General features: G+C 44.2%; 1 protein-coding gene across 10 annotated transcripts in view; it reads left to right on the forward strand.

The window, feature by feature from the left end:
• Positions 1–14,143, forward strand: part of SMOC1 (SPARC related modular calcium binding 1) — a 184,094-nt gene that overhangs the window by 99,299 nt on the left and 70,652 nt on the right. For all 10 annotated transcript variants that reach the window (XM_068162116.1, XM_068162118.1, XM_068162117.1 and 7 more), the window contains 2 exons: positions 4,063–4,162; positions 6,530–6,577. In XM_068162116.1, the coding sequence (XP_068018217.1) occupies positions 4,063–4,162; positions 6,530–6,577 (148 nt within the window). The remainder of the gene's footprint in view (positions 1–4,062; positions 4,163–6,529; positions 6,578–14,143) is intronic.

Raw genomic sequence — 14,143 nt, forward strand, 5'->3', positions numbered from 1 at the left:
TAACCAGGTTGGAAGAGACCTTTGAGATCGAGTCCAACCTATCAGGAAAGCCAGCTGTAGTGATTTTTGAGGTTTCTGGCTGTCCATTCTTCATGAGTAGTTGTCTGGCCTTTTGAATATGGGCACGGGGAAGAAAAGGTCTCGGATACAAGTCCAAGGAAGACCAGCATTCCTTAGCTTAATTACTTACAAAAGTGCTTTGCTTTTATGGATGCAATATGCTTGGCTTGCGTAAATGAGTGTATGTAATTGGTAGCTCTCCAGTGGCATGAGGGGCATAACATGCTCTTAGTTGATGCATCTATAACAAATCTGTCACTGCAGATTTTTTGGAGCCCTCTACCATGCACTTTGACTAAAGGACTATCAAGGCACTAACACTTGAAATGTTTTTAAATGCTGTGGATTTTTTTTCTGTAAAGTCACACGGAGTGGTCTTGCCCTACCAATTCCCAAGACCCTATCCTGAAATTTGGCTTCATCTCTATGTAAGATTTTTACAGTTGACACCCAGATGTACAGATAGCTTCTTGTGCTGCTGGGAAGGCAGTAATGTGTGTGAGATCAGCAAAGGTAGACGCTAAACACAGAAACCCAAGCAGTTCCATCACACTGCTTTTGAATGTGCAGTTGGTTAGATTGAGCAAAAGGAAACATTTGGCAACTGGGTTATCAATTATATTGAGGTACTTAATAACTTCTTTACCTCAGTCTTCACTGCAAGGGCCTCTAGCCACACTCCTGATGTTATGGAAGTCAAAGCCAGGGACGGGGAGGAAGAACTGCCCATTGTAAGTGCAGATCAGGTTCGTGATCATCTGAAGAACCTGAAAGTGTTCAAGTCCATGGGACCCGATGGGTTACACCCACGGGTACTGAGAGAACTGGCAGATGAGGTTGCTAAACCCCTCTCTATTATATTTCAAAAGTCCTGGCAGTCTGGTGAAGTCCCCACAGACTGGAAAAGGGGAAACATTGCCCCCATCTTCAAAAAGGGCAAGAAGGAGGAACCAGGGAACTACAGGCCAGTCAGTCTCACCTCTGTGCCTGGAAAGATCATGGAACAGATCCTCCTGGAGTCACTACTCGCTCAAAAGAATAGTGAAGAGGTGATTGGGAACAGTCAGCATGGCTTTGCCAAGGGCAAATCCTGCCTGACCAACCTGGTGGCCTTCTATGAGCAGGTGACAAAATTAATAGATGAGGGGCAAGCAACTGATGTCGTTTACCTGGACCTGAGCAAAGCCTTTGACACTGTCCCACACCACATCCTGGTCTCCAAACTGGTGACACATGGGTTTGATTGGTGGACCACTAGATGGATAAGGAACTGGCTTGATGGCCGCACCCAAAGAGTGGCTGTCAATGGCTCCATGTCCCAGTGGAGGCCAGTGACAAGTGGAGTCCCTCAGGGATCAGTCCTGGGACCTGTCTTATTCAACATCTTTGTGGGGGACATGGACAGTGGCATTGAGTGCACCCTCAGCAAGTTTGCTGATGACACCAAGCTGTGTGGTGCAGCAGACACGCTGGAGGGAAGGGAGGCCATCCAGAGGGACCTTGACAGGCTGGAGAGGTGGGCACAGGCCAACCTCATGAAGTTCAATAAGAGCAAGTGCAGGGTCCTGCATCTGGGTCGAGGCAATCCCAGGCACAAATACAGGCTGGGCAGTGACTGGCTGGAGGATAGCCCTGAGGAGAGAGACTTGGGGGTGCTGGTGGACAAAAAGCTCAACATGAGCTCTCAGTGTGCACTTGCAGCCCGCAAAGCCAATCAGATCCTGGGCTGCATCAGGAGAAGTGTGGCTAGCAGGTCAAGGGAGGTGATCCTCCCCCTCTACTCAGCCCTGGTGAGACCCCACCTGGAGTACTGTGTCCAGTTCTGGAGCCCCTATTACAAGAGGGATGTGGAGGTGCTGGAACGTGTCCAGAGAAGGGCCACGAGGATGATCAGAGGGCTGGAGCACCTCTCCTATGAGGACAGACTGAAGGAGTTGGGGCTGTACAGTCTGCAGAAGAGAAGGCTCCGAGGTGACCTAACTGTCGCCTTCCAGTATCTGAAGGGGGCCTACAGGAAGGCTGGGGAAGGACTTCTCAGGATATCAGGTAGTGATAGGACTAGGGGGAATGGAATGAAGCTGGAGGTGGGGAGATTCAGGCTGGATGTGAGGAGGAGGTTCTTCACCATGAGAGTGGTGAAACCCTGGAATGGGTTGTCCAGGGAGGTGGTCGAGGCCCCGTCCCTGGGGGTGTTTAAGAGCAGGCTGGATGAGGCTCTGTCCAGCCTGATCTAGTGTGGGGTGTCCCTGCCCATGGCAGGGGGGTTGGAACTAGATGATCCTTGTGGTCCCTTCCAACCCTGAATGAAACTATGAAACTATGAAACTATGAATAAAATGCAAAACCTAAGTGACTGAATGAAATTGGAAGACTCATAGTGCTTTTGAGCACAATGAATTTTGTGATCTATTGAGAGAATAAAAAGGAAAGTATGCAGATGACAGTGACTTCAGCAGCACGGGTACCTGAGACCATTGTTGATTTTGGCTGCTAAGAGTGAACTTGCTTGAGGCAAAATGATTGATTTGCAGTTGAGTAAAACCCAAGATAAACACGTGGTACCATGTTATAGTTGCTCTTAGATCATGTTTTATATGATACTCAAAGCCTTTTAAAAGGACTGTCGTTAAGGCTCTGAAGAAACTCTGCTACCTTAGGGAATCGAAGCCAGCTGTTAGCAAGGGGGAGCGACTGGGCTCAGCTCTGAAGGATCCCTAATGAGGGGCACGGTGTAAACACCCCATCACTCTTCTCTGTGGAAAGGGCTGGAATGGGAAATTGGCTTCAATGAGTTGATTTGGAAAAAGAAAAACTAGACATAATTCATTTTTGAAGAAGAATGAAAAGGCAGTTTCTGTAGTGATCTCATTTTCGTGTGTGTGGTGTGGTGGTTTCTTTACAAAAAAAGAGAATTCCTGAAGGAGCTTATAGTAATGTAGGCATTTCTATACCCTGCTGGCAGTACTGATGAGCATACTAGCCACAACCCAAAGTATTTTTGCTAGAAAAGGGATTTTGGCACTTGTTAGTATTTATACAGATGCCTGTATGATGATCATTTGCTTTTGTCTTGAGAGAAGTCAAAGGCATCCTGAATTTCATCCAAACGCTGACCACTCTAAAAGCTGAGGCAAAGCCTGTAATTAGTTTTATTAAGGTGGATGAAACTGTAGTGCCATTGAACTAATATCTGTATAGAGGTTGCCAAGACCAGTCTGCTAGATGGGGATTTTTCTGTTCTCACTTTAGGAGGTGCACATCTAAACTAATGACTCTGGTGTCCTTCTCTGGTGAAGGGTGGAACTGGACTACTTGACATTTTCACTTGAGAAGCCAGGCTTTAAGGTTATGCAAGATGGATCTTATGCTGTGTGCCTTTTGACTCATTAGAGCCTTCATCAAATGTTCTTAAGTCCTTGTCAATTTGTGAAGAGCATGCATATTGGATCTTGCTCCTGCTGCTTAGGTTGACATAGTAACAGGAGAGAGCTTAAATCTGTCTGGAGAAGGCTTGTTAATGTAAGTCAGGGCTGCATTTTTCTAGCCATGTTTACTGAACACACTGCTCTCAAAACGCCTACAGATGTTGTTCTCAAGCATCAGCTGTGGAACTGGGCCCGAGTGGCCTTTCCACAACACAGCTGGGATGCAGTGGGACAACTATTTAATGGTAAATAATAAATGGGATTTAACAGAGGGTGGAATGAGCTGAGGCACAACTGTTGCATCCCCAAACTGAAGTGTTCTCAGCTGACTGCCTGTAACTTCTTTTGCCTCCTGCTTTGCAGCTAAGAGAACAGGAGAAATAACTGGGAAGAGAAACCTTAGGGGAGAGAGAAAAGACAGCAATAACAAAAATACTCTTCTGTGTGACCTCCTCACTGTAAGGCATATGTTTGTGATGTGCTTGGGTTGGGACTTCCACTAAGATGCTGGATTATAAGAAAAGTTGCGGGTGACAGAGCGAGAAATGAAATGCCTGCTCTTTGTTTTGTTAAACAGGTGCAGTGCCATACCTACACTGGATACTGCTGGTGTGTGACACCTGATGGCAAACCTATTAGTGGCTCTTCTGTACAGAACAAAACTCCAGTATGTTCAGGTACTGTATGTGGGAATGGCTTCAACAAATACTAATATGATAACCAAAGTCGGGTGGGGACAATACATCCTGTTGAGAGTGCTTAATCTTTTCAGGTGAGTTGGCCAGTTTACCCCATGCAACACATGCACTTGTGCTTATAGCTCCCTGAAAGCTGCAGGGGGCTTGGACTGTGCCATGTCCACTCTGCAGTTAGGCTGCAGACACTCTTATGAGGCTTACCTCTGAGGTAACAGCCAGTGGTAGCCAAGGTGAGGAGTTGCAGCGTTGCTGTGTATGCCAAACCCAGAGATTCCTGCAATAGGTAGGATAATCTTTTTCCATCAACTACATTCTAAAGAAATCATTCTCGAGCTCTATTTAGTGGCCAAGGAGACATTTGCCTTCAGCATGATTCCAGTTACACTGGTAGGTGTTGACTCTTTGGCCCCCCCAGATCTGGGAACCTGCTGTTATACTGGATTTGGGTCCTCAGCACAACTCACAAGGGAGAGGCGTGAACCCAAACTTACTGGTTTAAACACAAACTGATGGGTTTATTAGGTGACATGTTTCTGGACACTTGGCATGACACTGCACTACTCTGTCATCCTGTGGTTTACTGGACCCAAATCCATAATTTCCTGTACTTAAACCAGAGTGATGCTGATGTGGTTTTTCTGTTGTTGTTTTGGGGTGGGGTTGGTTTTTTGGGGGGGTGTCAGTATGGCAGCCCATGAATCTCATGGGATAAGACTGTTCTAGCTTTTTTCTGTGGCTCTGATCAAAAATGTGCAGTCTGCTTTGTGAGCTGTGGCAAATAGATGCTCTAGCTGGAGCACACTAGGTACAGAGAGGGGGTAAGAAGCTGTTCTGTGCTGTTTAGGAGAATCCAGGGGCATCCTCACCCCTCCCCCCTGAAAGAAGGAAGGAAAGACAGCAAGCACAGAAGCACATTTCTAATGTTCAGTGATACTGGCTTCATGCTCTGCAATCTGCACCTCATGGGTGTGTAATATATTTCTCCTTTCACACCTTGCCATGTTTGAACCCTTTAGATGGGAACATGACAGCAGCCAAACTTTTGGTTTTCTTAGCCCTTCTCACCTTATTTAGTGTCCTCTTGGCTGTAGGGTGTTTTGTGGTGATAAGCAAGTGTAGTTACTTGCATGAGGGTTTGAGTTGAGTGGGAGAACTTTCTGGGAGCCACTGAGTCAGTGTAGCTTGAGGGGATGTTTGATATTTCACAGGTATGTGGAAAGAAAATAGGATTAATATTTTCTCTTAGGTGTAATGCTACAGTAATTTGACTTAAACCTTAGATTACTGCTTTCTTCCACCATTCCCAGTATATGGTTTTAGTAGGGCATGTTTTAGCATTGTGCTGGTTTATTCATTTTAGTTTTGAGCTGTTTATAGAACTGTGTTACTAGGGAATTACAGTCATGGTGTGTTGTAGGACAGATGTTAGGCCTATGATGAGTAATATTGAGTATGTGCTTCCTACTTTTAATACAGTAGTAGGTAAGTTTGATAAACAGAGTTTATGGTCAGAGTTTGTCTTGACCAGGCTCTTGGACCTGTCTGAGCTGCCTTCTTTGCAGCTGACTTCTGATCCATGTTTTCCTGAAGTATCAGTAATCACTGGAACTGTTTAGTGATGGTGTATGGAAGAATCAGTTTCCTGTGGGGAGAAAAAGAAAGGCTATTTAAACAGAAGGCAAAAAGCTTGTCAGATTAATTTTTTGCTAATGGATGTGTTAAAATTTTATCAGTTCAAGTTTTAGTGCAAAAACTGTGTAATGAGACACCGTGGAAACAAGTACAGAACTGTGTGTATTAAATGAAGATGTAGGATACAGTAAAAAACTCAGTGTTCTATTCAAGTAGATAGTGGAATTAAGTTTCCCCTTTCATGGAGCTGGGGATGTTCAGGGATTGGGTGAAATCTGTTTTCTGCCAATTGTCCCACTTAATTCCTTTCCTTTAGAATGCTGCATTTGCATTCCCTGCACACTTGCCCCACCTGTCTTTGATTTGTTCTTCCTGACACTTGCAAATGAGAGAAGTGACTCCTACTGATCTTACCTTCTTGCTCTGGGATTTATGCTGGGCTTCTTACTAGGACGCTGCTGAGTTCTTTCCAATCACTGAATCCAGATACTAAAGATTTCTTGTTTGCCTTCATCTTAATGAATAAAATTTCCTCATGTTGTCCCAGTTAGTTGAAGCCACATGCTCTCTGAATCCTAAACTAAGCTGTTGGCAAGTAAAACAGACACTTGAGATATTGAGTGTATTAATGTGACATTCCATGTTCTGTGTGACCATGTAGCATTTCAATAAATATCTTTTTCTTCTGTTTTTTTTTTTTCCCTTCCCCTTTAGGTTCTGTCACTGATAAACCATCAAGCCAGGGTAATTCAGGAAGGAAAGGTGAGTGGAGTCCTGTGCTTTAGCAACTTGTTTTGTCATTGCAGCTACCCAGCCAAGTCCCTTGAGATAACTCAGAACCTTGGTCGCTAACCAAGTTGGTGTGCAGAAAGCTTATGTGCCTTCAAATGTCTGCCTTCAGTAGGAGGAATAAGATGGCAGTTTGTTTGTGAACCACCCTTAGGAGTAGAAGATGGTGTGTTCCTCTCTGTGCACCTCAGCTGAGATATGTAGTACATGAAAGCAGAACTTCCCAAAGGGATGACTGGCACAGAATAACCTCTGGTTATTCTTGAAGTTGAACCTTGAAGTTGACTGCTGAGTGTGTCTCAGTAAAATCCCTGGAGATGAGGAAGCTATCAATATGACTGGCACGTCAGGAGTGCCAGTGTTGTGGTTGTGGCTTTAAATGCATTGAATGAAAGGTGGGAAATATTTTAATGAAGCATAAATCCATCTGGTTAAATGGAGCAGTGCTTGATTAAAACCCTATCTGTGCTTGGGAACCTTATTCTGGTGCATTAGACATTGGTCTTCCTTCTTTACACTCTTGTTTTCAGTTCTTGCTTTTCTGGAGCAAGGCATTAGATACCGTGGTGTTCTTTCTCCTGTGGGTATTTGTAGCCCTTCTCTCTGCCCTCTGATTTGTTTTCATTTCAATAATGCTGGTAGGGGTGACCACTGAAGTATATACATTGAAAAGCAGTCAAGTTTGGGTTTAGGTCTTCTCCACACTCTGATACTTATTTTTTTTCCCCTCTACCCCTCATCCCATCCCCACCCTCCCCATTCAAAGTCAACTTCTGAGTTTCATCTTACTACAGAAAAACTGTGCTGAATGCATCCTTAGGCCTACTGCTGAGGATGAAGGCTGTTTCCTGGGAGAAGCAGGATTTGTACTTCTGACTATCTATACCAGTTATTTCTGACTTTAAAAGGCAGGAAAATGCCTACCTCGATGCTAACATTTTAACTTGAGGAATATCTTCCACATTGGGCCTGTCAGTCCAGTCCGTGAATTACAGATTGCTGAGTTTAGAGCAGTGATGCACTCTAAGTGTACCTGCTTGCCAGACTATTGGTTGTGTAGAGCAGCTTAGGGAACTGCAGAAGAAAGATGCAAAGAAAACTACTTACTTAATATTGAATGCTGAAGCCTGCTTCTTATTTGAGATAAGGCTATGTCTCTCTAAACCCCTTATGACACGTTAATGTATAATTATCATCTGCACACATTGCTATAATCGTGCTAATGCAATCATTGCTAGTCTTGCCTGAAGTACAAGCAAATCAAGTAGCTCTCGAAATTATGCATTATTTTTTGAGTGGTGGTGTTTGCAGGCTTCCTATCTGAGTAGTCCTGGTCTGTTCTAGAGTTGGAAGCATCTGATAGTGGATTTTGTAAGTAACAGGAGCAAAGGGGGAAAACATCAGAACTTGTTTTTCCCATTTCACTCATTTTATTAACTCACAGGTTGAAACACAGATATAAATTTAATTAATCTGAGATTTGTAGCATAAATTTATTCTCCTTCATGCTGCCTGTGGCATCCCAGTTCAAAAATTGCATGCTTGGTCACATGGCTGCAGACACTTCCTATGCAGTAGCTCTCAAGGAAAATCTTTCCCCTTGTGGCAGTGTGCTTCAACCAGTCAAACTGTGTCCTTTCCAGTTATGAATCTGTTCATGTCTGTTGGAAGCCCCCCCACAAGCCACTCTGTTAGGTTAGAAAAATACTTGAGAAATGAAATCAGCATTTTAAAATAAAGGAGGCTTTCTGAAGCTGGAATAACTTTTGACTAGTGGTGAATCCTGAATCTGAAAATTAACTTGGCTTTCTTACCAAGGTTTTTTCTGGACTTAAGCTTCCTTGATTCAAAATTCCAGTATCTGTTGTTAGGAAGATGGAACCAGGAACAGTCTGGTTTCTTTGGAGCAAGGTGGTCAGTGGAGGCCTGGCTTCTCTGAAGACTGGTGGCTAGCCAGTGCTCATGTAACCATCCTTTCTAGCTGGGTGTTCAAGCTTTCTGCAGATTGCCCTTTGCAAGAAGCTGAGGGGAAGAATGAGGAGGGATCTAGAAGAAACTAGCTCACTGACTGCTCTGTTGTAGAGGCACATCTTGGAAACTTTTGACATCACTTACTTTGGGCAACTGCCATCTGACTTGGGAGCTTTTGAGCTTTTCCCACTGCACAGCAGACTCCTTGCTCTGTCCTTGGATGTGGGTGTCTGAGTCAAAGAGCATTATGCATTGCAGAATAAATACTCTCAGGAGGAAAAGGAATAGCTAAGACTCTCAAAAGTAATTTCTTTTGTCCCATTCATCCAGGAACGTAAAATATGAAGCTAATAAACTGTGTGATGCTTGTGCCTGTTTAAGTCTTCAGGGCAAGATAGTTTTTTGAATAGAGGCTGCTCTGCCTTAGAAACAGTGCAAATGGGTAGAATAGAATAGAATAAACCAGGTTGGAAGAGACCTTCAAGATCATCTCACCCAACCTATCAACTAATCCAACACCACCTAATCAACTAACCCATGGCACCAAGCACCCTATCAAGTCTCTTCCTGAACACCTCCAATGATGGTGACTCCACCACGTCCCGGGCAACCCATTCCAGTGGGCAATCACTCTCTCTGTGTGGAACTTCTTCCTAACATCCAGCCTAAACCTCCCCTGACGCAGCTTGAGACTGTGTCCTCTTGTTCTGGTGCTGGCTGTCTGGGAGAAGAGACCAACCCCCACCCATCTACACCCTCCCTTAAGGAAGTTTTAGAGAGCAATAAGGTTACCCCTGAGCCTCCTCTTCTCCAGGCTAAGCAACCCCAGCTCCCTCAGCCTTTCCTCATAGGGCTTGTGTTCCAAACCCCTCCCCAACTTCATTGCCCTTCTCTAGACATGTTCCAGCAAGTCAACATCCTTCCTAAACTGAGGGGCCCAGAACTGGACACAGTAGGCTTAAGCCATTGGTTAATAACTGAAGACTTTGTATAAGCTCTTCTTTCCATGAGATGAATTAATGCTGGAAGGAGAGAGACTGATTATTCAAATATGTTGGCTTTTTTTCATCCTGCTCAGCCCTAATTTCTGGGGGTGAGTAGGTATGATGGAGTCACCAGAAGTTGTGAGGTAACATGCAATTCTAATGGAAGGAAAATGAAACAGCTCTGTGGTCACGTGGCTTGGCATGGGACTTCAGAAGTGTCTCTGTGAAGCTTTCTGCATAGAACAGGCAAGAGTGTTGGCAAGAAATCCTTTTTACTTTTAAGTCCATGCTCTGGTTGCCCCTGTTTATGTTGCTGATATTGCTGTATGATGCAATGCCAGCTACTCATACAATTTGCCCTGTAAGGTAATTTAAGGCAACTTAAATAGGCAGTAAGAGTAAAACTTGAAAATAGGACATGCTGATTTTTGCTGCATCTGAGAAGTGCTCTGTTGCTGGAAGGCAGACTGGGGCTGGGCCTGGGGAGATGGAGGCATGTTTGTATTGAGATAGAATAGAAACACAGGTCCTCCAGCACATGCTTGCTGTGTGAACTTTGCAGCTCAGACATTTACCACTGTACTTTCTGTGCTGAGTTCAGCCTCCAAATGATGAACAAGTTTCTGGGACCTTTGACAGGGAATTTAGTTACTCTTGGGTGGGATTAGGATATCCAGAACCTGCTGATTTCTGTTGCTGTCTGTTCCTTATTCTGGATTGTTCCTTGGACAATCCTTTGTCATAAGAAGCTTCTTGCACTAATTTACTCCAGTTGCTGCTTAGTTTGAAAGCCCTGAGAGACTTGGAAGATGCTCACTGTCCTCCCTCTCTCCCACTGGGAGGATTGTTAATGTTTTAAGAAGCATTGAAAGGCATCCTTGGAGCCAACATGGCTGGATTTCTTCCCTAAATAATGCAAAACTTTCCAGCCAAAGGGAAATTGTATGATACATTTGAAGCAAAAACAAACACAAAACAAAGGTTTATTTTCTTTATTTGGGGAATGCTGGGCCTTTAGGAGCATAGAGCTGCAGATTTGGTATATTGCAGCCATGAGTAGTGTCTTTTGCAGCTCCACTCAGGTTTCAAAAAGTAGGCTGGTCAGGAGACAGTGATGTAAAAAACAGAAATGTCATTGCTTATTTCCCTAAGTCACTTGGTCTTTGTTAATTAAAACTAGAAACTGAGCAAATAAAAAGTGGAGATTGGAAATGAGTGAATGGGGGAGGAAGAAAAACAGTTAAGTGAAGATCCTGCTTTGTTACTGTCTGCTCTAGACCTGAGGTGCTGATATCATCTTAAAAACAACTGAAAGAAGGAAATGAGAAAGGAGGGTAGGTTCTGTCATCTGGGATTAAAAATTCATACAAGCACAGGGCTGGATAAACTGTTGGTGTTGGTCATGAAGAGTTTTGAGTGGTATGAACTCCCTTTGTCTTTTATAAAGTTGCATAAAGTTCCAGGCCCGTTTTGACTTTGTTTTCCTATTGCAGAAGCTGGCAATAGCATCAGCAATTCCCTGAACCTGAGCCAGGTACAGTGATGCTTGTGAAATGTAAGGTCTGATGGCCCCACAGAAAGCAAAGCCTGTGCTGAGCTCATTGTACATTTATCATCTTACATGTAGACATGGCTCTTGTATGCTGTTTGCCCTGTAAGTTTGCAGCCTACAAGAAAATACTGAAGCTATTTGAGAAACCTAAGATGAACAACTTTAAATTCCTGTCAGTTAAGCTTCTAGAATTGGGTTCTTTTTTTTTGTGGGCTTAATTCTGAGAAATGTGCTTTGTTGCAGGGAAATTCTCTGCTGCAATTGTGGGCAAGCTGGCCCATTCTGTGGCTCTCTTCCTCCTGGTTTCCAAGAGTCTTACCTCTAGAAAATGTTAATGGCCTAGTTGGGCAGCCAGTAGACTGAGCAATTTGAATCAGTAATGAGCCATTAGTCAGAGCCAGTAATTAGGCTGAGCAGTAAAGGGCCAGTGCTCTCCTCAGGCAAACCCAAGTGAGCTTGTGCTGATGTAAATAAATGGAACCATTTGTGCAAGAAGATCCTCAAGCTTTGTCTGCTGGTGGTAAGAAGTCAGGTGCAGCTGGCACTAATTCACCTGCTGTCTGCTCACAGGGAGGGGAGCACACTCTACAGTGGTTAGCATGTTTTAGAGGACAGATAATATCTTGACAAAAATGTCCTGCTGAAATGTGACCAAAACCTGAGACTTTGGTCTTTACCTTCTCCAGTGCTTTCTGGGTTCATCTGGGTATTGATCAAAGCTTCAAGTGTCCAATTATTCCTGCTTCACCAGCCTCATAGATATGGTGAAAATGCTCTAAGATGTCTTTAGCAGCTTGGCAAGGATACAGAAGAGGTAGACAACTGTTGTATGGCCTTCATCAGTAAGGTGAAAGAAAGCTTTCTGGAACAATGTGAAATCAAGTGATGGTTCTAGCTGGTGAACCCCATCTTATGATGAATTTCTTGCAGAACATAAGCAGGTAGTAAACCTGGACTGCTACCCAAAGAGTTCTTCTGGATTGCTTATGCTAAGTATTTGTTTTTTAAAATAAATAATACTTCATAACTCTGGGTGAAGAAGAATTGTAATGCAAAAATTGAATTGCTGAACTGTTTAACTTTGCCACAAAGCTTTCCCTGACCAGGGCTGACATGTTTCTGTTAGGCCTTTTTTGAGTAAAATGTACACAAATGTGTGCATACAATTTGAGCAGGAAAGTCATTGTGCCCCTGTACTCAGCACTGTTTAGGCCACACCTTGAGTACTGTGTCCAGTTCTGGGTCCAATGAGACTCTTGAATGTGTCCAGAGAAGGGCAGTGAGGCTGGGGAGAGGCCTCGAGCACAGGCCCTACAAAGAGAGGCTGAGGGAGCTGGGGTGGTTTAGCCTGGAGAAGAGGAGGCTCAGGGGAGACATTCTTGCTCTCTACAACTACTTGAAGGGCGGTTGTAGCCAGGAGGGGTTTGGCATCTTCTCCCAGGTGACCAGTGCTAGAACAAGAGGACACAGTCTCAAACTGTGCCAGGGGAGGTGTAGGCTCGAGGTGAGGAGAAAGTTGTTCCCTGAGAGAGTTGTTAGCCACTGGAATGTGCTGCCCAGGGAGATGGAGGAGTCACAGTCTCTGGAGGTGTTCAGGGGGGAATTGGACGAGGCACTTGTTGTCATGGTTTAGTAGTCATGAGGTCTTGGGTACCAGATTGGACTTGATGGTCTTTGATGTCTTTTCCAAATTTATTGATTCTATGATGCTTCTGGACAGGGCTGTATGTGTAGTGTAGCTATGTGTAAAGTCAGAGTGCTATGAGTAATTCAGTCTAGTTTGTCAAAGCAGTAGATTTGCTCTATGTGCTACATGAATGCTCCAGATGTGCAAAAGGGTTATGGTGGCAGAGTCCAAGCCTACCTTGATAAAATGTAACAGAGGTGGGGAAGTCATCTCTGGGAGAAACATGAATGTGTGCTGCTGTTAGAGATTGAGGACTATGTCTTAACCATAGAGGTGGTTCCCCCCAGAGTACCAGAGGGTACAGGGAGCTGAGCAGTCTAGCCCTAGTGGATGGACACAGGAAATTTTTATTCCTTCTGACAATATTGCATCTTTATCTCCCCTTCATAAATGAACAGCACAGGCTGTTTGTACTTTATCTCCCCTTTATAAATGAACATGAAATTTTGTGGAGGAATTGAAGATTACTTCTGTAAAAACAGCTGTGAGAAATACCATTACTTAGTTGTTCTTCACAGAAAGAGTGATTGGCCCTTGGAATGAGCTGCCCAGGGAGGTGGTGGAGTCACCATCACTGGAGGTGTTTAGGAAGAGGCTGGATGGGGTGCTTGGTGCCATGGTTTAGTTGATTAGAAGGTGTTGGGTGATAGGTTGGACTCAATCTCGAAGGTCTTTTCTGCTCTGCTGTGTGCTGCTCTGCTGTATGCTGCTCTGCTGTGTGCTGCTCTACTCTACTCTGTTCATCAGTAAGTTTGCCAGTTTGTAGGTATCCAGGATTCTGTTGGGTTCCTGTTGCTATCCCTATGCTGTGCATAATCTAGGAAACTGTTTACTTAAATCCCAGTTATGTGTAACTGTAGAAAGCAAATTAATGTCACAGGTATTGTATTTTGCCTGTCCTGCAGATTTTACCAGAGAGAACCCCGCTTTTAACTGGGATTTGTGAGCAAGTTTTGTGAGCAGAGAGGAAGGCAATTTTACAATGTTGTGTATACCGGATGTTAGGAAGAAGTTCTATACGGAGAGAGTGATTGCCCATTGGAATGGGCTGCCTGGGGAGGTGGTGGAGTCACCATCACTGGAGGCGTTTAGGAGGAGACTTGATAGGATGCTTGGTGCCATGGGTTAGTTGTTTAGGTGAGTTGGATTGGTTGATGGGTTGGACGCGATGATCTTGAAGGTCTCTTCCAACCTGGTTTATTCTAATTCTGGATCCCTTTTCCACAGTTAGGGCAACGTTCTAAGAAACACTTAGCTGTATCTCCTGTGAAACAGGCTTTCAAAATACTGAAGTCTAGGAGAAAAGGTCAAACTGCAATTGCTACCTAAACATTGGAATAAAA

The sequence above is a fragment of the Melanerpes formicivorus genome, unplaced genomic scaffold, assembly GCF_026170545.1.
Source record: "Melanerpes formicivorus ecotype bairdi unplaced genomic scaffold, bMelFor1.0.p_v2 SCAF_62, whole genome shotgun sequence".
NCBI lineage: Eukaryota > Metazoa > Chordata > Aves > Piciformes > Picidae > Melanerpes > Melanerpes formicivorus.